At 40.6% G+C, this 25,309-nt stretch overlaps 2 protein-coding genes across 5 annotated transcripts in view; both read right to left on the bottom strand.

Moving 5' to 3' along the window:
• Positions 1–25,309, bottom strand: part of TMEM14A (transmembrane protein 14A) — a 199,077-nt gene that overhangs the window by 107,949 nt on the left and 65,819 nt on the right. The window lies entirely within an intron of this gene.
• The window catches only part of MCPH1 (microcephalin 1), a 120,999-nt gene continuing 114,476 nt past the window's right edge, over positions 18,787–25,309 (bottom strand). For 2 of the 4 annotated variants that reach the window (XM_052697465.1, XM_052697475.1), the window contains exon 13: positions 18,787–20,359. In XM_052697465.1, the coding sequence (XP_052553425.1) occupies positions 19,961–20,359 (399 nt within the window). In that variant the 3' untranslated portion in view covers positions 18,787–19,960. The remainder of the gene's footprint in view (positions 20,360–25,309) is intronic. The other 2 variants (XR_008209935.1, XM_052697484.1) reach the window with 2 other exon arrangements.

The raw sequence follows: 25,309 nt of genomic DNA, 5'->3' as shown, positions 1-25,309 counted from the left end.
GTGTGTGCAAGAAAAATTTGTGGTCATGGAAGCTAAGTTAGTGCTAAGTTAGACCCATGTTTTGGTGTGGATCTTGATCCATAGGCCAAACCATCTGGGAAAGCAAATTAGATGTCATTGGTGATGCACAGCTGAAGGCGGCTGGTGCAGGCTACAGAAGCTCAGTAAGCTGTGGGAGAAAGGTACTCTACATCTCCACGTTTTTGTTTGTTTTTCTCTTTTCATGCACTTTTTAAAAAAGAGTTTTTCTATATCAAGTTTTTGAAAAATCAAGCTCTCCTTAGGTACAAAGGATAGCCAAGGAAAAGAGTTTGATTTCCAGAGATTCACAGATCATTGACAAATATCTGGCTGATAAGCAAGGGATCAAAATGGCTGAGTCGCAGGGATGAGTTCTGTATGTGGTGAGTATAGAAAATGTTAAATAAATCAGAAAGATATTCTCCTGATTACTGGGGGCAAAAACAGAAAAAAACGAAGTCAATAATTTCAATTTTCAGAACTAGAAAATCTTTAGATTATGCAGGCGGAGCAGCAGAATTAAGACTTGCTTTCTGAAGTATATTATAAATACCACTTACCCAAATTTAACAAAGGGCATGTGCTTGTGGGCTAAAATAGTCTATTAAATATCAACAAAAATATCCACATGAGAGTTCCTGTTTTATAATTTTCTGTTGTTATTGTAAAAAATATGGGATGGTATTACATCAATAGATATTTGAAGCCATGTCATTTAGTTCCATATAAATCTACATTATTTTAATCAAGCAATCTTTTAAACAACGTGCATATACTTTTTAAAGTAAGAATCCAAATATTCTGCCTCAAAAGTGAGGAACACCATTATTGTCATCAATCTTCATTTTGAAAGTGGATAATATTATCCATCTCTTTTAGAGACATACCTTTTATAAGAATATATTATCTAACATTCATAAATGTAAAACACTTAAACAAAGAAAAGAATGAATGGAATTCCTTTTGGAATGGAATTATAGCACCATAATTAAAGACAGAATATATATTAATCATTTCCTTTAAAACCAAAAAGGAACTTTGAAATCCCACAGGTCATTAAGTTGGCAACTCATTAAAAACAAGACATTTCCCATGCAGCTCAAGCGTACTCCTTAGTTACACAGAACTTAGTCCTGTAAAACTAAAGTTAGATTCGTAAAAAAAACTTGCTGTAAAAGTGCTGAACACAGTTAAACTTCCATCCTTCCATTACAGGAGAAATAAGCATATACGTATAAAAGCTGATAATTTCCAAATTGTTTCCTCCATCACTATCAGAGCAGTAGATAGGAATCACTCATCCACTTTTCTTTGAAAATAGAAAGGCAGTAAGAAGTATCAGCAGGTCATGTAATATCACATTACCAATTGGAGGAATCAATTTCCAGTATTATCTGGTGATTTCTTTCTTCCTGCTACTGCAAAGAATAATGGCATTAAATTTCTGCCTGAGCAATTTACCAGAGATCTGAAAACTTAACTACAAACTCCTCTCTCATGGGAACACATTTAGGGAATCTCCAATGTCCTAGTTATTTCAATGTAGATCTCTGTGGTTACAGTACCAAAAAGAAAATTACAAAGGCTATTAATGTATCGTTGGCCAAAGACCAGGCCAGGAAGACATTTCTCCTTGTTCATACGATTGCAGGAATTTATGCAAGTAACGGCCTTTTCTCGGATGTGTTTGGCATTGGTCACAAACAACAATGATGAATTGAACTGGATGTTCACTGGGTTATTTTGGGGTCTTTCCTTACAGGCAGTTCAACAGAGACAATCATTTTAAATGGAGTTTCCTTAGAAGTACCATGACACGTTTTTATTGTATTCACAGTGGGGGAGGAATGTCCCTTTACTCCCAGCTGGGATGAAGCTTTAATTTTCTTCTCAGAGAGAAGAGAACTACAGGAAGTGATTAGTTTTGCTGTAGCTCAATTATTATTGAGATTGAGCAGATGTTGGACCCATGACGTCCAAAGATACTTCCGTCTTTTTCATTCTGCAATTCTGTGCCAGCCATGCTGTGAACTGGGTGGCAAGGCCGTGTAAGGCAAAGTGAAATCACAGAAAAACCATTCCACAGGGTCTGTGGAGTGGGGTGGGTTGTCCTGTCAGCTACCATGCTGACTGATAGGGCTCTCCATCCAGCCTACTCAGTCTAGTGGCTTTAGAGGACTTTGTAGCTCCAGAGTAGCACACATCCTCCTCCAGTCTTCAGCTGAGACTTTGTCATTGTAAGGCAAGGTGGGAGGAAGAATGCATTCTGAAGCAATACAGGCCTCCAAGAAACCGAATTAATTTTCCCCACTTGATTTTCAAAGGCAGGCTTACAGTTTGAGAAAAGGGGTGCTGAACAATCTAATTAATTGCATCCCATAAAAACTCACTGGAGTCCTTCAAGGCCTAGTGTTGAAGCCTCTGAACATATCTTTCTCATAAGACGTTTACACTTTATATCTCATTTGATGCAGCTGGATGGAATGAGTACACTGCACTTCCTGATGGAGGATTCAGATGTTGTCTGACCACAAGCTGAACCCAGTTCCACAGAAAACTAACCCATCAAAAAGATAAAAAGGGTAATCATGCCATACGGTATTATGTTTGTTGTGAGAAGGAGGTGGGACCGCTCCTCATACCACGGCACTCACACCACGTACCATGGCACTCAGACCACCTCGGTGTATTCTCACACCTCTAGCTAATCATATAATCATAGAATGACTTGGGTTGGAAAACATCTTAAAAGTCATCTCGTTCCAACCCACTGTAATGGGCAGAGCTGCCACCTACTAGATCAGGCTGCTCAGGGCCCATCTAAGCTGGCCTTGAATGCCTCCATGGATAGGGCAAACACAACTTGTCTGGGCAACCTGTGCCTCATCACCCTCTAAGAAAAGAATTTTCTTCTAATAGCTAATCTAAATCTCCCCTTTTAGTTAAGGTTATCCCCCTTTATCCTATCACTATAAGACTGTGTAAAAAGACAGACTTCCTCCTGTTTATAATCTCCCCTTAAGTTCTGGGAGGCTGTAATGAGGTCTCCCCAGAGTCTTCTCTTCTCCAGACAGATCAAGCCCAGCTCCCTCCTCCCGTCTTCATAGGAGAGGTGCTCCAGCACTCTGATCATCTTTGTGGCCCTCCTCTGGAACTGCTCCAACAGCTCTGCATCCCCCATTGTGCTGGGGGCCCCAGGCTTGAACACAGTACTCCAGATGGAGCCTCAAGTAGGGCAGAGTAGAGCTGGCCACCCCTATTTTGATGCAGCCCAGATACAGTTATCTTCTGGGCTGTGAGAACACTCTGTTGGGTTGCATCAAGCTTTTTGTCCACCAGAACCCCCCAGTTGTTCTCCACAGGGCTTCTCTCATCGAGTTCTTCTCCTAGTCTGTACACATATCTGGGATTGCTCCAGCCCAAGTACAAAACCTTGCATTTGAAACTCTTTAGGTTCCCATGGGCTCACTTTCACACTTGTCCAGGTCCCTTAGGATGGTATCCCTTCCTTTTGTTGTATCAATTGTGCCATTGAACTTAGTGTTACCAGCAGACTTTTTGAAGGTGCATTCAATCCTGCTGTCCAGGTCATTGAAGAAAATGTTGAAGAGTACTGGACCCAAGATGGACCAGCTTCACCTGGATGTAGAGACATAATACATGCATTTGAAGAGGAAAGAGATTAAGGTTCCTTTCCACTTCCTGCAGATTTCCCAGGAAGGCTGGTGACCATGTACCTCTTTTACTGAAATAATCATCAAAAGCCCCATTGGCACCCATGGAAGTGTATTTCAGTTGTAAGGCAGCATTTCTTATAACACAGAGAAATGAGGAAGAAGTAAATGAGCTTTCTCCTTCAGAATGGAAAACAAGAGAGTGAGATGTGACAGAAAGAATTAAAAATTCAATGATGGTTTAAAAATAGGCTATGAAATTTCTGGGGTTTCACCTTGACTGCACTATGAGAGCTTTGACAGTGGCCATACAAAAATGTTTGTGGAGATTCTCCTTGTGTTGAGGGAAATTTGTATTCTCCCAGCTTGCTATCACCCAGATACATTTTCCTTGCTCCATTTTGCCAATTTGAGTTTCCTTTTTTGCATTCAGACAAAGATTTCCTTCTCTCTGAACACTGCTTTTACTGCCTTAGGAACATTGCCAAGCTTGTGCCCTTTTTTTTATTCTTTGCAGCTAGGCTGGAGCTTTTAATTCATTATATTTAAATAACATTTTAGCTTGATCATTTAACTCCTTCCTAGCTCAGCTTATTTCCACATTCAGCTGCAGATTAGAGGTTACCTAAAATAGTGCTGAATGTTCTCCTTGAACCAACCCCTCCCAGCATATTAATTTGGCTTGTAAATCACATGCTTGGCTTTGGGGTTCTGTGCGACCTTGCTCCATACCAAATAGGAGCAGATTTTTGGGTTGAATACATTAGAGTGAATTGCATTATACTCTACAGAGATAGGGACAGGCAAAGGTAAAACCCTGCATGAAAAGAAGATGAATGAAATTGCTGCTTCAGGGACCAGGCTCCTCATATTATGGCTCTTAAAATGAATACTTACTAACAAAGGAGTCCCAATTGAAAACTAAGACTATAAGGACAAAAATATGCTGAGAAACATAAATGCCTTTTTTTTTTTTTTTTTTTTTTTTTTTTTTTGAGTTCACACAAATATCTGGGATTATCCCAAGTAACTGTAATCCTTGTTGCATTCTCAATGGTGTTTCCAAGGAGGGAGGAATGCTGCATTCCAAAAATTGTGGTTATTGTTCCTGTTATCAAAATAGCAGAATTGTTTCAGTGGTCTTGCAGGCCTCTCAATTCTGAAACAGAACACTGTGAATGAGAGTATGAGCTGACCACTGTCTATTCTCCCTGACCAACAGATCAAGCTCACACTGTATTGTTAGCTATGGAGCCACTGCTTATTTTTCTCTTACAGTTAAGCTTAATATAGAGATAATCTGTGATGAACGGAGTGTTGTAAGAGGACCATGGTGCACTGGTCCAGTTGTTGCTTTTTGGTGGATCATCTGTGATAAAAAGGTTTGTTAGTATTTCCACATTTTGGCTGCAAAGGGTCCAAGAAAAAACTGCAGTCACCTCTGTGACAGGGAACTTCCACAGCCTTCAACAGTGTTTTGAGGGATGGCTGTGCCGAGAGCTCTCTGACTCCATGAGCAGTCAGATCCTCTCTGTTACAAGGAATTTTCCATTATTTCAACAGCTTTTTATCTGGACCAACTACAACTGAGTCAATGAAAAAAAGAGACATTTCTGAAGTGAGCCTTCACTGTTGCCACAGCACAGATACACATATAAAACTAAAGCATCAAAAGAAAACAAGTTCAGATGCCTGGAGGCATCTCAGCTTGACCTTATCTGTCCTGAAAACCATTTCATTGTGCGCTCAGTCTTTGTCATCACACACTTGCACCTTACACTGTGGAGGTTCTCTGAGCTGCCCGGGTCCTGTGGGGTTAGGACTTTCTCTTCTCATGCTCTTTGTTTACAAAAGCCATTGCCATCTAATATTAGGAACTCAGCATCCCTGCCAGTTCCTAGGCTCAATTTAAAAATGTTTGTTTTGAATCTGGTCTTTCATTACTGCTCATCTAGATTTGTACACATGTAAGTCAGGCATAAAATGCTCTCATGAAGGCACACTGTGTTTTGGAAAGATACAAAGTTGGGCTGAAAGAGCTGAAGCTGTTCAGGCCTTTCAGTGTCTAAAGGGGGGCTATAAGAAAGAAGGGGATAGACTTTTTAGCAAAGTCTGTTGTGACAGGACAAGGGAAAATGATTTTCATCTGAAAGAGGGAAGATTTGGACTGGATATAAGGAAGAAGTTTTTTACAATAGGGGTGGTGAGGCACTAGAAAGCTTGCCCAGAGAGGTAGTGGAAGCTCCATCCTTGGAGATCCTCAAGGTTAGGCTGGACAGGGCTGTGAGCAACCTAAAAGAGCTGTAGGTGTCTGTGTTCATTGCAGGGGAGTTGGACTAGATGATCTTTAAGGGTCCTTCCCAACTCAAATGATTGATTCTGTGATTCGAACATTTTTTTCCGGGCCACGCAAAGGAAATGGTCCATGTGTCTGGGGTGAGCTGTTCTACCAGTCTGAACTTCCTGAACTCTTTGTGTGGAAGCCATTCCCTGTGGCTGCATCTTGCAAATATTTGTCCATCATGTGATCCGCGGTCCCTGAGCAAATAATTTCTTATCACCCTTTGTAGCACTAACTTCAAATCTCTTCACATCAAGGAGGCAACAGGCAGTAAATGAAAGGCAATTATTTAAATGAAGACCTCAGCCGTGAAGTCAAACTTCTCCTTTTTCCGCCTCCCCGAAGGCGCTCGCTCCCGGAGGCGAGGACCCGCCAGCAGGGGGCGCCGCAGTGCAGTGCAGGCGGCGCGGGAGGGGCGCGGAGGCGCCGTGCGGTGCAGCCCTCAGGGAGCGGCCCGCGGAGCCGGGTCTCGCCGCGGCGTTCCCGCCTCGCCCTGAGGGCTTCCAATCAGACCGGCGTCTCCGTGAGGGAGCCGAAGTCGTGCGTAAAAATAAGCCGAAGGGTCGCGTTCTGCCTCGGTGTTTAAATTACCCAGCGCTGAACACACACGTACTTCAAGTAAATACGAATAAATCTTGCCATCGCTCGTGAGGCTGGAAAACGACGGATTCCTGCATAAACAAACAGCCCGCAATGCCCTCACAGGCTCTGCGGACTGAGACGCACCGCAAATGGCCTCCTTGAGCATCCCGGGTTGCGACGAGAACATGAAGAGAATGTTGACCCTTTCCTTGAGCACAATTAATCGGAGAGCTGCTGTTAGCAGCAGCTTCATTAGCTCTGTTTTGCTGAGTTCTCCCCATATACATTATTTTCTGAGCTGCGATCTAGCGCTGTTCCCTGGGGCCCTCCAAGAAAGGAAGTGGAGAATGTTCTTTTCAAAAGCATGAAGTGGGAAAATGTTTAGAACTATTTATAGCCGCACTTAGGCTGTGGAAATCCCAGACATTTACAAACTATTTATAGCTATTCTTGGGTTTAAAGGGTGAAGCCAGAAATCTGATTGAAGAAGTCGCATATGCTTTTTACCCACTGGTTGTATCAAATGGTGGTTTGGACACTGGGTCAGAACTGGGTGAGGCTTATGGAAACCAAGAGCAACTGAAGTTGAGATACATAATCGTAGAATCACAGAATGGGGTTGGAGAAGACCTTACAGCCTACCCAGTTCCAATCCCCTGCCTTGGACAGGGCTGCCACTCACTAGGTCAGGCTGCTCAACGTGGTCTTGAACACCTCCAGGGGTCGGATGCTCACAGTGTCCTGCACTGTCCCCAGATCTTAATTCACGGTTGTGAATTAATTCAGTGCCACCCACCCTTAGCAGGGGACAGTCACATTTGGTAGTGTTTGCTGTGAAATTTTCTCTTTCAGGGAGTTGTCTTCTAAAGGGTTTTACTAAACGTTTCAACAACTATAGTGAAAAAATTGCCCTATGGCATTATTATTGCTACTTTACAAACTGGATCACTATTTTTCCTCTAAGCCAAAATGTCCTGCAGTGAAAGCTTAATGCTGAGATCTTTGCATGTGTCTTTAACCTTGTACTGTTTGCAATTTGCCACGTTTTTAGGATCAGCAAATTGCTGCTGCATTAGTGGCATGACCATTCTGCCAAACAAGTGGGTGACAAACTCTTAATTTTTATTTTTTTCCCCCTTGCTAGTGCTGTCTCTGATCTTTCCAGCCCCTGGGACAACCATATTTGCTTTGGGTGTCTATATTGCCTTAGTCTGTGCCTACAATATCTGTAAATAATAACATGTGTGGATACATGCAGGTACAAACTGCCTGCATTATTCTTTTATCTTACCCTCATTACCCTAACTCGACTGCATTTCTGTAGGGACCCACAGTGGGGTGGACAAAGAGGTTTCCTGGGGCAAAAAATGCCTTTTGAAGGAAGGCATCCTTTTTTTATCTACCCCTCCTTCAGATATAACAGGCTTTGCAATTATGTTGTAATTACATGCAGAATAACCTCCCCAGATCAGAACTTGGCTTTCACTGTTGAAAGAAGAAAACTACAATGCCTTGACTGGATGTACCATGCTGTTACTGCATGTCAGAGTTTGGCCAAAGTTGGTTTGGCACCGTTAAAGCCCAAATTGAGCATGATTCGAGTTTAGGATCTAACGTATCACGACTGGCATTTTGATTACTTCATAAATCATCTTATTAACACTGCCATCATTACCTTAGCGATTAAGCAACCTCCTGCAGCAAGAAAACACAGGACTAAAAGGCTGCAGACAAATCTATGATTTAATAGGCAGACCTACCAGATGGTTTCTTTTATTGGTAGTAATGCAGCCATTTACAGCCTTATTAGCAGCCATATGCATATTTCTTAAGCATTACCTAAGACAGTGCTGGGTGTTCTTAAAAGGATTTTTCAAATTTATTTCTCCTGTTGCAATGTTCTCCTCTTTTCCAATCCTCAAATTCATCAGGAACTGAGCTGATTTCTTTTCTCGATAAAATAGAAAAAAGTGTACCTCAGTGTAGTTAAAAACAGTAGTGAAAATAAGTTGAAGTCCAGACCACCAGTCTGTTTTTCAGGATCAGCCCACTGGCAGGGCCTGTGCTGAGCCAGCTCAGATGTTGGCCTGAACCTTTATTAAAAGGACCACAGGCAATGGCCAAAGAGGAAGCACTCTGAGCCTCTCTGGTGCAGCAGAAATTAAATGTGAAGAGAGGAAAATCACTTCACTTGTTTCTTTTGGAAGCTTACAATAATAATGGGATGGAGTACATTACTAAAGAGGCAGCTATCAGAACTTGCTTCAAAAGAGGACTTCTAATGTGGGTATAACTTGGTGCCCATATCGATGTTCTGCAGAGTTTATTAAGTCCGCAAATATAGCTGTATTCAGTACCTCATTGTAGAAGTTATCTCAGCATCAAAACCACAGCAAAGCAGTGTTTTACGTCACTGACTACCAGTAATAGCAATGCAGAAGCAGAGGTGTTGAGTTTAAATGTCAGCCATGACCTGAAGCTCTTGGCATTTTCCCACACTCAATTTGTACCATCCAGTTTTCCTGGGAGACCCCTGTACTTGAGACTGTACATTCGTATAACCGTTTTTTCTCTGTGCTAGAAGTTTGAAGTCTGCATTTAGATGCTGGCTTAGGAATGCTTATGCTTTTTTTACTACAAAGTAAAGTGGCGATCATCACTGTGAATCACTGGTTTTACAGAATCCAGCAGCTAAGATAACAGTTGGGGAAAAGATAAGGCGACTGATGTGAGCAAATTACATTTACTATGACAGCGCAGAGCACTGACCTGCAAAAGGCAGAGATTTCTTACCCCGATAAGTGAAGCTAATTCTGCCAAGAAGTTATCAAATTGAAATCAAGTGTGGCTTTGCTTGTTTCCCAAAGACATTTGAAACACTGCTTTTGATTAATTGCCTTGAATCCTAGTATTATTTCAGTCATAAGGAGCAGCATCAGTCAATAGCTATCATTAGCTGCTAAGATAATGGCTTAGAAAGCCATCAGAAAGAACAACAAAGTACAACTACAAGTACTGAATGATTCCTAGCCATTACTGGAAAGGTTCATGCGTAAATAACTAAGAAACAGTGTGGATGGAAATACTATTCTTTCCAGTGCTGGTTCATTCAGTCTGATTTCTTGATTTTGAGCACTGAATCAATGAGTGTGTAGCAATAGAAACTCAGCTGTAAGAAACACAATTCCAGTGAACAACAGCAAAATGAAGAAGCCCCCTGTAGTGATTTCACAGCCAGAGACTTGTTAGCTGTACTGCAGGGTTGCACTTTACCCAGCCCACTGCTGCTCTGCAGCTGGCAGCTCTATGCAGTGAGAGCAATGTGCTGTGTTCAGCTCTCCCCAGGACAGCTGTAGCTGCAGCAGCAGTGTGGACTGTTTCCAGTGGTTTGCAACTGTTCTGAAAAACCTCATTAAGAAAGCTTTGCTGGGCACTGTTTGCCACAAAGAATGGCTGATGGCATCCATGCAAAGAGGGAGTAAGAAGACCTGACTGCTTTCTGGAGGTTATATACACATTTCATGGTCCATGAAGAGTGCTGCCCTTGTGGGAAGACAGGGTTTCTTAACAGTGTAGGAGGAGTTCCAGAAAAGAGAAAGCACCTCTTATTTGATGCAGAAATGATGGAACTGCAAATGTAACATTGCCCAGACTGTTTGGATGCTGACTTCCACCTCCAGGATTAGTGGGACGATGGTTAGGCAAAGCACTATTTGTAAGACTCAGCCTACATTATCTCAGGGTGACAGTTACAGAGGAAACCACCACAGGCAGCTGTCACAGGATTCCTCAGACTGTGCTGTAGCCACCCATGCAGCATACATCTTGTCTGCTGACCTGACTAGATGCGGTGGTTCATCATCAGGAAGGATGTTGCATTTCTGCAACGTTGTAGATCATCAAAGTCATTACTTCCAACTAGTTTGCAAGGTGTGTGATAACTCATATAATTGCTACCTGGCTTATCTTTACAAAAAGACCAGCACGCACCTGGAATCAGTCCCATCAAATCTGAGACATCCACTGTGCCATTCAGCAGACTTGTTCAGCCTCCAACAATTCTTACCTCAAGAGCTTCCTGAGGCAGGTTGTTTCAATTTGAATGTGTCCTGCTCCTTTTAAATTCGTGCAGAGTTTTTTAGCATTCATTAAATTCCAGTATAATAGACCAATTATATGCTGAGTGAAGAACGTCTTCCTCTCAGCATTCTCTTTTCCAGTTAAGAGAATCCCTATCTATGTAATCATTTCTCATACAGAGATCACTTTGTCTGTTTAATTTTGGTGCCCCTTTCAAAGACTTTTGAAAACATATTGCATCCTTTTTGATAGAGATAAAACTACATGCATGCTTGCTTGGAAGTGCAAAGGAAGATGCTACTATTCTAGCAGACAACTTTTGGATTACTGGTACTTTAAATATCTAACTTAAGCATGAGAGAAAGCTTTCAGAGCAACATACCGCTCTTCATTGGTGATGTAATTTCCTGAAAAACTTCAAGATAATCTCTTGGAGAAGTCTCACTGGATATTCAGACAACCTTTACGAGGAATATTCCAGCTTCTGCTGACTTCTTGCTCATCTGGGCTTTTATCTTAGATTCTCTCAATTGCATGTCAGGTATGAGTAACATTCATAAGGACATAAAGAACTGGAGACATGGGCCTAAAGTCCTTGTTAACCTGGGCAGATTCAAGCTCATATCTCTCATCAGATTTTTCTGTCTTCCAGGTTTGTCTGTGGCTCATCACTGCTGTTGTAGATATACAAAAATTTTCTGGGACAACAAAAGAGGAAATCTGATTCTATAGCTCAGGGGCTCTGATATTATTCAGGGGAGCACTGTTTAGAGATCGTAGGTTTCAGTCTCTCATACGATGTTTTTTCTTATATATAGTAGACAAAATGCCACTGTTCATATCAGAATATTAAAAAAAACAACTCACAAACATAGGAGCAGGGAGAGGGGAAGAAGGAAGAGAAGGTGTTGAAGGAGAAAAGGCCTAATAATGTTGGGGAAAAGTGAATCTGAATTTGGATCATTCTGTAACTCCAGATTCTTTTACTTGTATCTTCATGCCCTCTAATAGCTTTTATTTAGGTCATCCAAATATGTTCAACATCCCTGCTGCTATAAAGGACATTCTTCTCTTCGTCAAGTAGGATACTGAACGTAGCTGGGAATAAAATAACAGAGTTGATTCCCAGACTAGAGAACTCTGCTTTTAGTGTCAATTTTTGATTCAAGCCTGTGTTGCCTGGGCAATGTCAGGGAAAATATAAATTCCCTTCTGTAGGAGGAAATGCTCTGCTTTCAAACTTCTAAAACGCTTATCTTTGTGTACGGCCTGAAATACGATGAAGTATGCATCCAAAAAAGTGTATTCCCAAGTCAGCATTTCAAGTGGGTGTGAATTTCAAGTTATTCAGAAATATTCAGTCATTAGTGGAGGGAGGAGGAGCACCAGATTTCTTTAAGTGCGTGTTACTAGTGGCAGAATGGTCAGTCAGGCTCTTCACAGAGGTCAAGTATCTGCAAGCTTTTAACACAGTTTCCAAGTGTCTTGATTTTCACTTGAATTGGCCTGTTTGGCTATAATCAGAGTAGGTCCATATTTATACATTTCTTAAACTGAAACCTTTAATTGAAAACCCTGAGTTCCCTCAACATATAAACAGTACAGTGCAGAATTCTGGATGTTGTTTTGGTTAGCCATGATGATGGAATTACACCTACTGCACAGAACATTTAAAGTCATGTCATCTTCCATGCTGCGTAGATACAGTTCACCTCGACCTTTGGCTCCTCTCTGAATCCCAAGGACTATTGAACTCCCATACTGAGTTCTGGTTCTGGAGTGGGTGAGCTGGCACGAGTCCCTCCAGAGCAGAAAATCTAAATGGTGCTCTTTCCTTTACCTCTCCCCACCCCTGTAAACAAGTCAACAACTAATAATTACTGACGGAAAAAACAGCCTTACCTAAGTCTAAAAAAGCCTGAAAATTAATAATAAGGTTTAAGCATATTATATGTTGCACATGGTCGATGTCTACACAGCCTTTCTGAAATAATGTTTCAGTATTTGCTGTTTGTTGAAAGTAGGCAAAGGGCTTTGCAAACTACATATCCTGTGTCCTACCTCGAGACAGTAAGAATCTCCTCTATCATGATTCTTCTTCCATCTTCATGGCAAAGTCTGATGGTCCCAGCCACTTGTCCACTACCAGACAAATAAGTTAGGTTGAGAGCTTCATCTGGGAATGTGTAAAGGAGGCAGATGAACAAGAGGGATGGAATAGAATAATAACATCTGAATGCTTCACATAGAGTTCTTAGCCTGTTAGAAGCTCAGGGTACAGCTTTTTACCTGGCCAGCCATAATCATGTGTTTGCAGTGTACTACCTGAAGAGACAGTGTACTTTGAAGCAAGACACGGAGAGGATGAAGGACTGCAGAATGTATTCCTATGGTAACAAGAAAAAGGAAACAGAAGTATGAAAGTAGTTATTAATACACAGAAGATTCAGTGCTCAAGAATGGTAAATTCTAGTGAATCAAAAATGGGAATCAAAAAATAGATGTCAGAGCTGGGAGGAAGTGTGGGACTAATGGGGTGGAATTTGGAAAAGAGCAAGGTTTTTTGATGAACTAGAATGAAACAAGCAGAGACTAAAATAGGGAAGACAGCACAGAGCAGAGAACAGCACAAATTATATGTGGAACAGGAGTTTGGTAGCTGAGAGCTGATACTGCAGGTGCTGTTTGAGGGAAAGATAACAGCGGGTAAGATGAAAACTGTAATTCTGGGCCTGGCCAGAGTTCTGACAGAGAAGAAAGGATAAAACCTTGTTTCCATTAAAATGCAGGAGCCTGGCTGAGGAAAACTTTTATGCTTTGTATAAGAGCATCAAGTCAAACAGAATGTACTTTATGAACTTGACTGACACAACGCTATGGGATCTGTAGGCACTATGCATGAAATAGTTCTTTTGGAACAAGGTGGAAGTAGAAAAGATGAAGCCCAGTCACTCTATAATGCAAAAGCTCTGCCTAGAGGTGAGCTCTGTTGTTCCATTTTGATAAGGCTATTTCTTCTTCATTCACTCTGTGCTCTATTCTGCATTATTTTGATTTTTGTGTTTAAATATCCTGCATTGTAACTTACATGCGAGGTCATCTTTGTAACAACTCTCAGTGAAAAGCTATCTCCTGCAACTTTGAAAGCATATATCTTTAATTATCCATGGTTTTGAGAAAGCACAGTCGTAAAAGACACCCATGTATGGCAGAAAGTATCTCCTTACTGACGAGTTTCCAAGTTTCAGCTCCAGTTGCTGGGGCTGATATTAAAAGATCAGGTCAAGCGACAGTATTTTGAAACCAGCTCCCTCTGCACACTCCTCCCCAAAGACCTATTTTTTTTTCTCTCTGATAAGCCATAGCTGTGTAACTCCATTAAATCTGCCACGAAAAAGGAAGAAACAAACTCCAAGCCTGTCTGGACCAGCAGTACCAACATCTGCACCAACACCTGTAACTGCAGAATTCCTATAGATTGGAAAACAACATGGAAAGCACTCTGGTCATTGATAAATCTCCTCGGGAAATGACCTCCAAGGGACAGCTCTGTCTCTGGTGGTAGATTAGGTGCTTTAGGAACAGAAGCTACAAGGCAAACGAGATGGGCTGGGATGGAAGAAGTCGTGTGAAGGTTCAGGTCTCATAAGCTAGGAGGGCTCCATCCCCAGCAGTGGGCCCCAGCTGCTGAGGGTCCCTCTGAGAGAGGTTGATTTATTCAGCTCAAAGAAACCTGCACTCCTACCTTACCTTATATCTGGCAGCTGCCCATCAATACCTCAGCTCTGCACAGGAGCCTGAGCTGCTCTGTGGTGCCTGGAGGTTTGTTCCATACCTGTGTCAGCAGAAGAGAAACATTGCTTTGCTAACTCAGAGCAAAAGCAGGCACTGGTGCTGAGAAGCCCAGCAGCAGCTGTTATCTATTAGCACTGGCAGTTTGAAACCATCGTGCCCTGAGCTGCTGCTCCATGCTGCAGCGGGGGCGATGCTCTTCCACAGTCCTCCATTTGGTCGTGTCATGCAAAGAGCTGATTCTGAAAAACAGCAATAAAAGGAGATCGGGAATAAAAATCTAATGCATTAGAACTGCGGTCATTTGGCTTTCTCTTATTAGATCTGTCATTAAAGAAGTCAGACCGCTGGCACAGACACAGTTTTCATGCTTTCCAGTTTCCAGTCAGAGTGAATATATATATATATATTTTTTTTTCCTTGGGGCTGTGAGTTGCTCTTGAGGAAAAAAATGGTTTAATCAGTTTTCTAGATATTGGTTCTTGGATACATTTATCTTATGCTCTACAAATGACAGAAATACAGTTTCAGGAACTCTAAAGCTTCTAAGTTGATTAGACGCTACACCAATAATAATAGTAAGAGTAATAACAATAAATGATTAAAAATCAGTAAAAAAAAAAAAAAATATTGAAAAAAAGTTAAAAAAAAAAAAAAAGGGAAAAAAAGAGCAATGTATATGCCAGGACTAAATGTACTGTTAACACTTTCCTACATAATACATTTGTGCCTAAGCTATCTTTTATACAGATCAATTAATAGAACAGAAGCTTCTTATGGTGGAACTGCAAACTGAAATTCAAGTGATGCAATAATTTTTGCTGGCTATTATTACTTAAAAACTAACAACCCCAAAAAAGCTGCCCATGGATGGATCAGGAAATCTTCCAGAAGCATAAAAGTAGCTCAGCAAGGTGTGTTTTAATGACCAACACCAGATGGTTCATAAGCCAGGATCGCTGTGAATGTACTGTTTTTACTCACTCCATGTATGCATCCTAAATGCAGTTGCAATCTAGAACTGATCACAAAAACAGAGAAAGGAGAAAAACTCAGCCAACGTAAATCTCAGGAAGGAATAATACTTATTTTGGCTTTTTCTGTTTATTTTTGGTTTGAACAGGTTCCTCATCAAAATAAGCTAACTAAGATGATTCTTTAATCGTGGCAATGTGATTTGGTTGGAGACGTTGCATAGGCCGGGTGTGGGAGCCCTGAGAAGCACAGATAGCAGCTAAGCCATTTCCACAAGTGAATGGCAAAGACGCTCATGCAGGGTAAAAAAAAAAGGCTGAGGTTGAGAAAACCTTTCCCCCATAGAAAAGCCTGACTGAAAACAAAAAAGCAGCTTGCTTCTAAGGCAAGCCTGATAGAGTTCAGTGCTGCAGTGTGCAGCAGGGCTGAGCTGTGGCAGAACATCAGCGAACTATAGCGCTTTGGGAAGATCTGAAAGCCAGTCAGCTCAGAACTATCTGTGAATCCATTCCACGATGATGGGTTTTGTGCCTTTCTTTTTTCTTTTTTCTTTCTTTCTTTCTTTCTTTTTTTTTTTTTTCTTTTTTTTCTTTTTTTTTTTTTTTCCCTCTGGCTTATTGTACTTTTTGAGCTTGGTATCAAGTGCAAGTTTATTTTGGTTGGCTGATTTCTTCTGGCAAATGAAACATTGGGCAAGTTTTCATCATTCTCCCTCTGGAGTTTGCTGACGTAAGGAACAGTCAGCACTGGCCTCTTCTGCTGAGGTCTGGAGTAGAAGTGCGTCTCCCTTTCGGAGCTGAGGTGTTCAAGAATCCACATTGAGGTAAATAGATCAGAAGCTGCTCATGTGAAAGGCTCCGGGCTATAGAAAATGAACGCTTAAACTGAGACGGGAGGTTTGGGTTAGATATTAGGAGGAAGGTTTTCACACACAGGGTGGTGACGCACTGGAACAGGTTGCCCAAGGAGGCTGTGGATGCCCCATCCCTGGAGGCATTCAAGGCCAGGCTGGATGTGGCTCTGGGCAGCCTGGTCTGTTGGTTGGCAGCTGTGCCCATGGAAGAGGGGTTGAAACTAGATGATCGTTGTGGTCCTTTTCAACCAGGCCATTCTATGAGTCTATAATTCATTTTGCTGCTTGTACAACATGCTTGTCTTTGAAATTCTAATCACTCCTACATTTGTTGTGTCCTGTTACCAACCAACAGACAATATGGCTGCACAGCTCTTCTCTCACCAACCACGAGACCAAAATTAGGCATTTAATTTCCTGCTGGCTACATTTGCCTAAACAGACATTGCAAGAGCAGTCAACAGACACAGGGATATCTAGCAAATCATGTCAATGTAAGTGGAAATTATCTCAACTGATAGATTGAAACATTTTAGTTAAAACAAAAGTATATTAGACTTTTTACAGTCAAGTCTGTTACACGTGTGACTAATAAAGATCAACATGTTGATCCAAGAATTTACAATTTAAATAGTTGAGATTCATCTTAAGAAGATTTATGAGAAAACCAATTTGGAATGTTACATTGTATAAATTAATAGTGACAGATTTCTATGTGTAGTACACTTAGGAAATGACTGCAAAATAAACTAGGAGGTCGTAATACTCAAAGTTAAGCAATATAATTCAAACAAATGGTTCTGTTACTTACTGGGAACCGTATGTTCACATGTCACAACTTATTTAAGTATTTCTATTTTGGTCTACAGGCCTTGGCAACAGATTTCTTAATAAAGGGGCTCATAAGGTCAAGGGTGAAGAGTGATACCGTGTTGCCAGTGCTCTGCAGTCTTTAGGTAAATAGTTTCAATTTTAAGCAGTCGGATTTGCAAAGGAACCTGATCATTAATTCTGGTATCAAACATATTTTTTTCTGAGGTAAGACACTGTTAAGAATGTGCGTGTCAGAACAGCAAGCAAGTAAAAGACCCAAATTAATTATATTTCCCAGTTTGTATCTAAAACAAGCTCTGCATTACTTGGATATTTGAAAACAAGATCTCATCTTTTTGAATTGCAGCTGCTCGGTATTTCTGAAAATAAAGTCAGTTTAATTCTCCCTAATATAATCTTAACTCGGAGTTTTCCCATTATTGTGGGAAACTTTTGTTATACGTTTATGATGTGTAAAATGGGTAATGTATAACGTATTTACAGAGCATCTTTGCTAATCTGGGACTGAACAGCCTGTCACCCAGACGCTGCTGAACCTCTGAAGAAAAAAACCTGGATAGCCCTCAAGTTTAAAGGAAAGGTGCATTGCAATTCCATTCCAGGTCCAAGAAGCAACGCAATAGAACGGCAATATTTATAAATCATCGTACTTTGGTGGTTCCATAATATTCATTTGAAATCATTATCTTCACTGCACGTTTTCCATTGTTTGACAGTACTCTGGGGAGCATGGAGTTTGGAAGGCATGTGTTATGAGCTGCCATTAACTTACCAGATAACACATTATTCTCTGCAACGATGATACATTATTGTGATGGATCGTGTAAATATTTAAAGAAAGTTGTGCCTTCATAGCTAAACACGCATCACAACATAATTTATATCCAAATCTTTACACCTATTGAAAACAAATATACAGATTGAAGAGAATTTTAATTGTTAGGACACTTGTATACATTTTTCAAACATCCCCGAAGTATTTAGTGATATGTGATTTTCAATAGTGTATGCATGATGTATGTGCTGCCTTAATTCATCTGACTCAGAGTCAGTAGCTGTTCACAGTTTCAGCCTGGATGTGAGGCATTTAAAGGCACCTCAGCATATTTACTGAGTTTCAATTATTTTTTGAAAATATAATTTAGAACTTTACAATGGGAGGTGTGTGTCTGCCCAAGGAGGTTGTGGATGCCCCAGCCCTGGAGGAATTCAAGGCTGGATGTGGCTCTGGGCAGCCACTGTGGCGGTTGGTGACCCTGCACATAGCAGGGGGGTGAAACTAGATGATCCCTGTGGTCCTTGTCAACCCAGGCCGTTCTATGATTCATAAAAACACAGCAGCATGGGACTGCAGCTGTCCAAGTGGGACCCTATGGAATCCATTCTCTGGCAGCACAGCTCCTGCTGACTACACCAAAGCTAGCTCCAGCACACGCTCAGTGCACATACAGCACAAACAGTTACCTGCACCTTAACGGGATCAAATCCACTTAGGCACTGGGAAGCATCTTTCCACTTCCTCCCAGTGAGTAATGACTCACTCAACATTTAGGTCCAAAGGTTCTTCAACAAATAAATGGAAGCATGATGACTTTTATCAAAGAACTTTATTAAAAGGAAACAAAAATCATCATTTTCAGAAATAATAAAAATATAAAAACATTTTTATAAATACGAAGTTAGCATTCTCTTAGAAATTTTATTCACAGCTTAGCTGTTGAGGCCAAAGTGGGCTTGTTTCCTTACAGCCATATGGAAGCTCTTGAGTTAGCTCACAGCTGAAAAATGTAGTTTTCCATAGGACATACTGTATGCTGAGTGATTGAATCTAGAAGAAATAAAAAGGCAGGATTGTTTGAGATCAAGTGCACAAGAAACAGATTGTAAAGCAGTAATGTATTTCAGAGCAATTTCTGATCTAAAACAGACAGAGAAAGACGAAAAAGTAAATGCAGTCAGATGATAATAGTGCAAACACAATTTGCTTAAGTTTAACAAAGGTGCAGCATTATTTACCTATTGGCTTTTTGTTGTGGTCACCTTTGAGTGAATCTATTGGCAGTTGGTGCTTGCAGCACAAAACCACAAACGTACTGGATCGTAACACTGAGGTGTCAGAGATAAGACAAAACTTCAGATTTGGCTTGATTTATTTGATTAAGATGACAATTTGTAGGGACAGGCTGTCATTGCTTTTATTATTCTATGATTATGTTACTGAGAAAGGGGCTAGGTTTCAAGGACCTGTACCTGGTAAGGTATTATATAGAAACACTTATGTTTTACAAGTTCAGCAGATTGATCGTGTCAAATCCGTCTGCGTGGGCAGAATACAGCAATTATACAGAGCACATGTCAGAATGCAACAGAATCTGAGAAATCTGTGAAAGGCACAAAGAATTCAGTCCTTTATCTGATGTGTGAGACTCCCTGCATACACAGGGATACACAGTTTTTCAGCTCCCCCGATGGGCTCAGCTTGGCCCATCCAGCTCCATGCAGCTCATCGGCATATGTGCCTTTTAAAGTAATTCTGCACGGAGTTTTCCCATTTCTAGTTTGTTCTAAATGAAGCAGTCACATACAAGATAAATTTGAAAATCTTTGGATTAAATTGTTTCTTGGTAAAATTACAATGGTGTTTAGCAGGATCATCATAAAGTAGTGTTAGTTTTAACAGAAAGTCCTCGCCACGCAGACAGTCTTCCTGGGAGCCTGCTGGTAACAGTGCTTTCGCTTCCTTCTCTCCAAAACCTCTGTTTAGTAAACTCTTTACAGCCAATTTTTGAATACATATCCCCGAATGTTTTATATGTGTTGAAGTCTAGCGTATATGAAGGATAGTGCAGCCTGGTCTAGCATTAAATGGGGAGGTTGGTGGCCCTGCCTGTGGAGGGGGGCTGGAGATTCATGATCCTTGAGGTCCCTTCCAACCTGGGCCATTCTGCGATTCTGTGATTCCATCTTACCTAAAATCCATTTTTCTGATAAACATTTTATTTCCTGGTACTTCTTCCCTGGGTATTTTCCTATGCAGATTTTTGCCTGACGTAGGGCCTTACATATTTTTCCTCCTGACAGCTCTATAAGCTCCATCAGCTTTTTGCAGGGTGGCTGGCTGGTGGGAGATACAAACATCACAGGCTGGTTTGAGAACAGACTCAGCTGGTAGTTTCCTGCTGATAGGTGACGCTGCAGCCTGCAGATCTGTATTTGAGGAAACAAAGAAGTCAATAAAAACTGTGTTACTCAGAATAAAAACAATCCTTGTCTTAAATTCAAGAAATAAGAATTATGGTATATGAATATGAACTTTTCTGCCATATCAGAACCTTTTGCTTAAACTATGCAATGAGCTAAAATGACCATGTATGGTACACTTGATTGACATAATTCCAAAACCAGAGCTGAGACTCCTTACTTACAGCTCAGATGATTACCTGTAAGAGTTCTTAAAGGACTTGGCAAAATTACCTTTCACCAGAATCTTACATTTACAATGCTGGGCACCACACAGGCATATTGAAGTATATTCTAAATAATTATTGTCTTCCACCACACATACAAACCATGGGAGCCTTTATAACACTGTGCTGCTTTACTAACCTATACAATTCAGACATTACTCTATAATCTCTTTTCCCTTTCTGTGTTCCTGTATTAACTGTATTTTATCTCAGATAAATGAAGTGACGCAAACAAAACAGAACTCAAAGCAAATCACCAGTTTCATGTAAACACTTCTGTCTCTGCAATAGCAAAAAAGAAAGTCCTCTGTGAATGCAGTACAGCCACTGACACCATCCAATGAAAACCTCTATCTATTTGGAGTAAATTTTCTCACTTTTACCTATCAGATAGAACAATGGCTCAGCAGTTAAATGATTTCCTTTAGTGACATTGTGCAGGAAAGAAAAGCTGTGCACAGAACGAGTGTGCAACCCGTGGTAATCAATACAAAATCTTCATGCTAAAATAAATGAAAAATCAAGCTTGAAATACTGAAAGTGAGATTGCCATTGCCCTGCCAAATGAATGAATCTGACATTTATGAGTGTGCATCTCATGTCAATATTCTGAAAATTTACAATGATCCAGAAGTAAGATGAGAGCAAAAGTAAAGGTTTCAGGTCGTGTAATGCTTGGAATATTTTCATACAGATGATCAATGTGAGCATCTTACATAGCAATAAGGACACTGTGTATATATTTGGCTTACATTAGATGGCTGAATATGAAACTGTAGTCAGTGAAGAGGTGTAACTGGTAGCTGAAAGAATTACTTGTTGAGAGGATTCCTTTCTCCAGCCCTGGCACGAATGTGCTGTGAAACCACAGGCACTTGAGATTTTAATGCAGCAGTACATGTGCTTCACGGATGTGCAGCCAAATAAGAGTCTTCACGTGGTTAGCAAAGGCTTTAAAGCTGAATAGTTCCATGGAGTCTTCACTGAGCCTTAGAACAAGGTCAAGATGCATTGCTTTAGCACTTACGACCAACTATGCAGGTGAAGCATTAGAGAAGCATGAAGCCCACGCCAGCATACGAGTTTTCAGCTCACATTTCCATGCCACTGTCCTCTGTGCTGTTCTTGGACAGGTCAGTCCAAGTCTTAATTCTGAGCTCTCCTCCATCAGTACAGAATCCAGATTTTCTGTTATTATTAATTCCTTGGCTGCTCTCTTCAGAATAAAACTAAGCTGATTCTTTGCTTTCTGAATTCAGCAAGTTATAAAGACAGCAACTGCTATTGACAAACCAGGCAAAAAAGCCCAACCCTTGAGAACAATCAAAAAAATAGCCTTTATTTTCTTCTCTTTTGTGAACTTAGATTTATGAGTGATATGGCACATAATTTTGTCTCATGGAAGTCAGAACAGCCTCTAAATAATTTTGTTGAGCTCAGCATCAAAGCAGAGTTCCATCGTTTGGAAGACCCACGCTCAGTTCAGAGTTAACTCTTGGCCAGATAAATGATACGTGGGGCAGAGAGCTCTTCATCACTCGGATAGTGAGCAGGTCTGATTGCAATTCCTGTACATATGTTGGCATGTAATACTTCACACATGTGCAGAAGATCTGATTTTGAACTTTGCATGTACCACTTATCTCCTTCTGAGCAGAAAACATCTACCTGCAGGGCATCTTGAAGTCATGAAATACAACAGTCAGGCACTATACGCTTGTAGCATATGCTATCAAGTTTGTGAGTCTGGGGCCACAATCTGTGTCCTGAAATGAGACTTCTCAGAGATGTAAAACTCCTTGCAATCTCTGAGCAGTGCCCACAGGGCAGTGTGTCATGACTGATATTACTGGGATTGCAATTACTCAATTTTGTCAATAAAGAAGAACCTATGCAGTCCCGAAATTAGCAAACCGCTTGTGGCAAGCATGGTCGTAGAATTAAAGAACGAACTATCATCTAGTGAGAAACAGCAACCCCTGCACATCAATCTCAGAAGAGCCTCATGATGGGTACAATGCCATCTTAACTGGTAAGACACACAGAAGATCTCTGAAGTTGTTTATTTGGACAAACCAGCAGCAAGGGATAGAAGAAAGACAACTGCCAAGAGTCTTCAATGTTTGTTTACCCAACGCAAATCAGATTTAATTCATGGAGACAGATGTTACACTATTTTTGTCAGTCTGGAACACTACGGTTTTAAAGCTGAAAATGGTTAGTTATGATAAGCTGTTATCTTGAAAATGCAACAGGTCTTGTTTTAGACAGAAGTCAAAATATAACTTGCAGTCCTGCTATTTCCCATACTTAATGGAGTATGATTTAAAAGGGCTAATTGTATTCCCATTTCCACAAACGTTTTCCCTGAAAGCATTTATTTGCTGCCACCACAGTGAAAACTAACACGTATGGTAGGTCTTCACATAGGGAGAACTTCTGGATTAAATTAATAATAAAAGTAAATACACAGCAAATCATCAAATCAGGAAATCCAAATTTTGCACACCCGGTAACACTTGTCTCACCACACGCTCACAGTGCGGTTACTGGACGCTAAGGAACCCTGGACAGTGAGATACTGACACGATATGAAGATGATTTTCTTGAGCTCCCACTACAGTTCCAGCTGTGTGTTACCAATCCACTTTGTAAGAGGATGAGCTAGGAACACACAACTCTGAAGTAGCTAAACGAAGCTTTGGCATAGAACTTGACATTTATTTTTCCTTTGTCTGAACCTCCACTTTGGCTGTGCTCAAGCACACTGTTTCCTCACACACATTTTCCGTCGGGGGAAGTGCAGCAGCATCACATTCAGTGCTTTTGGGCTATATTGAAAGTTTTGCTTTGCATTCTGCCCCACGAACCTGAAAGAAACACGGCAGAGGCAGAGCTGGCCATACCAGGCTGGGCTGTGGGGTTAAATGGCCCAATCAGCGCTGAATTGACTCAGCTGCCTCTGCAACATCAAAGGATTCACAGCACTCCAGGAGTGTTCCCTGTTCTTTGAAACCATACAGATTCTGGGTAAGTTGTGGGAAAAAAAAATAAATAATTCTTCGGCTGAGATCGACTCTGGGAAAACTTTAGGCTCTCCAAAGTGATTATTTCCACAAATCGTGGGTGTATTGGTTGGTAGTTACAGTTGTGTCAGTCAGGGAGCTCCACTGCCTGCTATATCTCACAGTGATCCATTTTCCCTTTCAATTAGATTTATTAGCAGAGGGTTAAAAAAAAAAAAAAATCTCTTGAAAGCATCTATTCACTCTTTTTGCAATGATCCCAAGTGTTAACTTCATTCTGTCTCACAACACGATGATGCCTGTTATATTGTATGCACTTCTCAAAAATGTACCATTAATGCATGCTTGTTGAACTTACAGTTTGAAAGGAAAAATCAATCTTGACAGAAACAAAATTCACCAAGAAAATATGATAAATAAATAGAACTCCTTGCTCTAAAAAAGAAATGCATTTCATCAGCTATCCTCCTTCCTGTGGCTGGTTTTCAATCCCCACAGACTAAAAGAGCACGCATTAATATATGTATCACCTTTGTAACGTTGCCTAGAATTTGCTACATGGGATGCAGAACCACCAACCCCCATAAAAGTCCAAGGATGTGATCTTTGTGTGAGGCTCAGGAAATGGCCTCACAGCCATGCAGGCATTACCTGCTTGTTAAATGAGGACCTGAATCACAGCAGCAAGAGGAGAAGAGCAGAGGAGAGCAAGAGGGGGGAAATATCTGATTACATGCTTGCTTTCACTGTGTGAAATGCTGAAACAAATGGACATCTGATTTGTGTTTTTGCAAGACAACAATCTGTTTCTCATCCATCCAATCTCTTATTTTTCTTTTAATTTTACGTGAAAAATTTCAGCCTAAGAACAAGAATGGATGGCACAGAGTTCATCAAGTGAATCGTGTCATAACTTCAAGGTTGTAAGAAAACATTCAATTGGATGAGAGTTAAAAGAGAAACCAAACCAACATGTTCACATGTTGATTTAGGATACATATAAGAAAGGTAAAAATAATAATTGATTTTCAGCAATTATTTTTACTTCATGAGCCATGTATGTCACCCTCCTAAGCTACATCTCTGAATGGATTCCTGAATGACTGCAATAGAAAATGCAAGAAAATGAATTTTCCTGGATGTACTTGGACATTTTTCAGCAATTAAACTGCTGATGTTCTATGAACAGCACACAATTTTTGGTGTACTTTCAGAGCACAGCATGTGGGTAAATTTCCAGTCTAAAATGCCATCAGAATAATAATACTTCACAAAAGCTAAATGGAGTGTATCCTTCTGAATTATTGCAATTAGTAGAAATTGCATCTGTAGGTTAGAATCCAAAATGTGAAGTTCCAGCTTCAAAAATATATAGAATTACACTTGTGCATGCATTACACAATAAACCTAAGTGTTGTGGTAAATCCTTATTCTTAATTTCTGCTATTCAACAGAGATGAATAAATCTACAATAAATAAATAAATACGTACTGGCTAATGTGACTTACAAAAATAATAAATCGGTTTTATCAAATGCAAGCAGCAGAGGACAAAGTTGTGGACATGAAGACTGTAGATTTTATAACTTGCAGCCGAGGAGCAAGTATGATTTCATTGGAAGCTGATAAATGACACACTCCCACAAATGAAATGATCTGACCACC

The sequence above is a fragment of the Tympanuchus pallidicinctus genome, unplaced genomic scaffold, assembly GCF_026119805.1.
Source record: "Tympanuchus pallidicinctus isolate F22 unplaced genomic scaffold, pur_lepc_1.0 scaffold1, whole genome shotgun sequence".
In the NCBI taxonomy this organism is placed as follows: Eukaryota; Metazoa; Chordata; class Aves; order Galliformes; family Phasianidae; genus Tympanuchus; species Tympanuchus pallidicinctus.
Note: the sequence above shows the minus strand (reverse complement) of the source record. Positions and strands in the feature narration are given on the sequence as shown.